The sequence below is a fragment of the Hipposideros armiger genome, unplaced genomic scaffold (genome assembly GCF_001890085.2).
Source record: "Hipposideros armiger isolate ML-2016 unplaced genomic scaffold, ASM189008v1 scaffold_93, whole genome shotgun sequence".
Taxonomy (NCBI): Eukaryota; Metazoa; Chordata; class Mammalia; order Chiroptera; family Hipposideridae; genus Hipposideros; species Hipposideros armiger.
In genome coordinates, this window is record NW_017731443.1 from 3,630,358 (window position 1) to 3,632,508 (window position 2,151).

A 2,151-nucleotide genomic window follows, 5' to 3' on the forward strand; every position below is an offset into this window, starting at 1 on the left:
GTCCAGAAGCCGGCGACTGATCTGCCTCGCCAGGAGCGCAATGATGGTGCCAACTTGGGCCAGTGAAGCAACTTCCTCCACAGCTAGACTGAAGAACAAAACGACAGCAACTTGTCTGTTCCCCTTCCCTCAATTCCCAACACTGTTCCCATCCCCCCAATACCCCAATAAAAATCTTTAAAAAAAAAAAAAAAGCTCAGTGAGCTACAAAAGAACATAGGAAGACAACCAATTTAAATTTTTAAAAAACACATAAAGAATATAAGGCATTCAACAAATAAATAGAAACCATAAAAAAAGAAAACCAGAAATTCTGGATCTGAAGCATAAAATGAATAAACTGAAAATTTTAATAAAGAGCTTCAACAACAGACTTGATCAAGCAAACAAAGGGACCTATGAACTCGAAGACAGGTCTTTTGAAATTATACAGTCAGGGGAACAAATGGAAAAAAGAACGAAAAAGAATGAAGAAATCGTAAGGAACTTATGGACCAACAAAAAAAACCAAAATCAATATACGCATTACAGGAGTCCCACGAGGAGAAAAGCAGGCGAAAGGACCAGAAAGCTTATTTGAAGACATGTTGAATGAAAACTCCCGAAATCTGGAGAAAGTAATGGACATTCAGATTCATGAAGCCCAAAGGACTCCAAATAGGTAGACCCTAAAGAGGTCTACACTGAGACATATTATAACTAAATTATCAAAAGTCAAAGATCAACAGATCAATTTGAAAGCAGCAAAAGAAAAAAAGTGACTCATCACATTCAGGGAAATTCCCATAAAATCATCAGTGGATTTCTCAGCAGAAATCTTGCAGGAAAGAAGAGGGTAGAATGATATATTTAAAGTACTGAAAGGAAAACCTCCCAATCAAAAATAGCATATTTAGCAAAAACGTCCTTTAAAAATGAAGGAGGGCTGGCCGAGGGGCTCAGTTGGTTAAGAGTTAGCTTAATAGCACAAGCTCTGAGCAACAGGGCTGCCAGTTTCAATTCCCACATGGGCCAGTGACCTGAGCTGAGCTGTCGCTGAGCTGCCAACAAGTGGCAGGATGGCTCAGTTGGTGAGAGCACGTGCCCCTAACAACAAGACTGCCTGTTCAATGGTGGGTTATGCCCCCCTGCAACTAAGACTGAACTCAGCACCTTGAGCTGAGCTGCCACCCAGATGGCTCAGTGGATAGAGCGTGCGCTCTTAACAACAAGGCTGCTGGTTCGACTCCTGCATGGGATGGTGGCTATGCCCACCCACAACTAAGATTAAACACAGCACCTTGAGCTTAGAGGCCACGAGCTGCCGACGGGCAGCCAGATGGCGACTGGAACCCTCTACAATGAAAATTGAAGAACAACAACTTGGCTGGTCCCCTTCCCCAATTCCCAACACTGTTCCCCTCCCCCAATTCCCCAATAAAATCTTTAAAAAAAAAAAAAGGAAAGAAATCCTGCCATTTGCTACAACATTCACTATACACCATGTTTACAATTATAAATACTAAATGATATCTATCTGCCTCTGTTGAGTAAGACCTCTGGGTCCAGTCCTTACAGCAACAGCATAGTCTCTCTTATTGTTACAGTAACTCAAGCAGTGTTGACAGCTGTTGAGAACCAGGGAAGTTAGGTAAGAACACCTGTGTTCCCACCCTTTGTTCATGTTAGGGACGCCAACTAGTGCACGTGTCAGGCCATGTCTTCCCTGCATCCCATAGTCAACTCCCTTTCCTGCTCACCTCCATGGTCAGGCTGTCTCCAGCATTCTTTATTCCATTACTGTGGGCAGCTCTTCTAAGTTCCTTTAAGCCCTCCTCGGGTTTGTTGGAAATAATCAGCCACCGAGCAGACTCTGCCAGCCACCTGATCAAAGAAGACAGAAGTGCAACCAACTATTATTTGCCCGTTTTTCACATTTGCTGTGTCCTGAAATGCCTCTCCCCTTCCATCTAATATCTACCCCTTGTTTTGTTATACCAGGAAGTGTAAACTTACGGTCTCTTGTACCATAACTGGGAAACTGTGAGGATGACAGCTCCATGCAGCGAGTATACCTTCACTGCTGGGAACATACGGTAGGAGTCATACTGGCCCCTTCTTATTCAAGGGGATATCACCAGTTTTAGCAAATAAAAATAGTGTGCCGAGTTA

The 2,151-nt window shown here is 43.2% G+C and overlaps 1 protein-coding gene across 1 annotated transcript in view; it reads right to left on the reverse strand.

Annotated features, from left to right (window-relative positions):
* LOC109384156 (solute carrier family 22 member 9-like) overlaps positions 1-2,151 on the reverse strand; it is a 34,824-nt gene that overhangs the window by 19,366 nt on the left and 13,307 nt on the right. Inside the window, exon 5 of the mRNA XM_019645194.1 lies at positions 1,740-1,888. Within this exon, the coding sequence (XP_019500739.1) occupies positions 1,740-1,888 (149 nt within the window). The remainder of the gene's footprint in view (positions 1-1,739; positions 1,889-2,151) is intronic.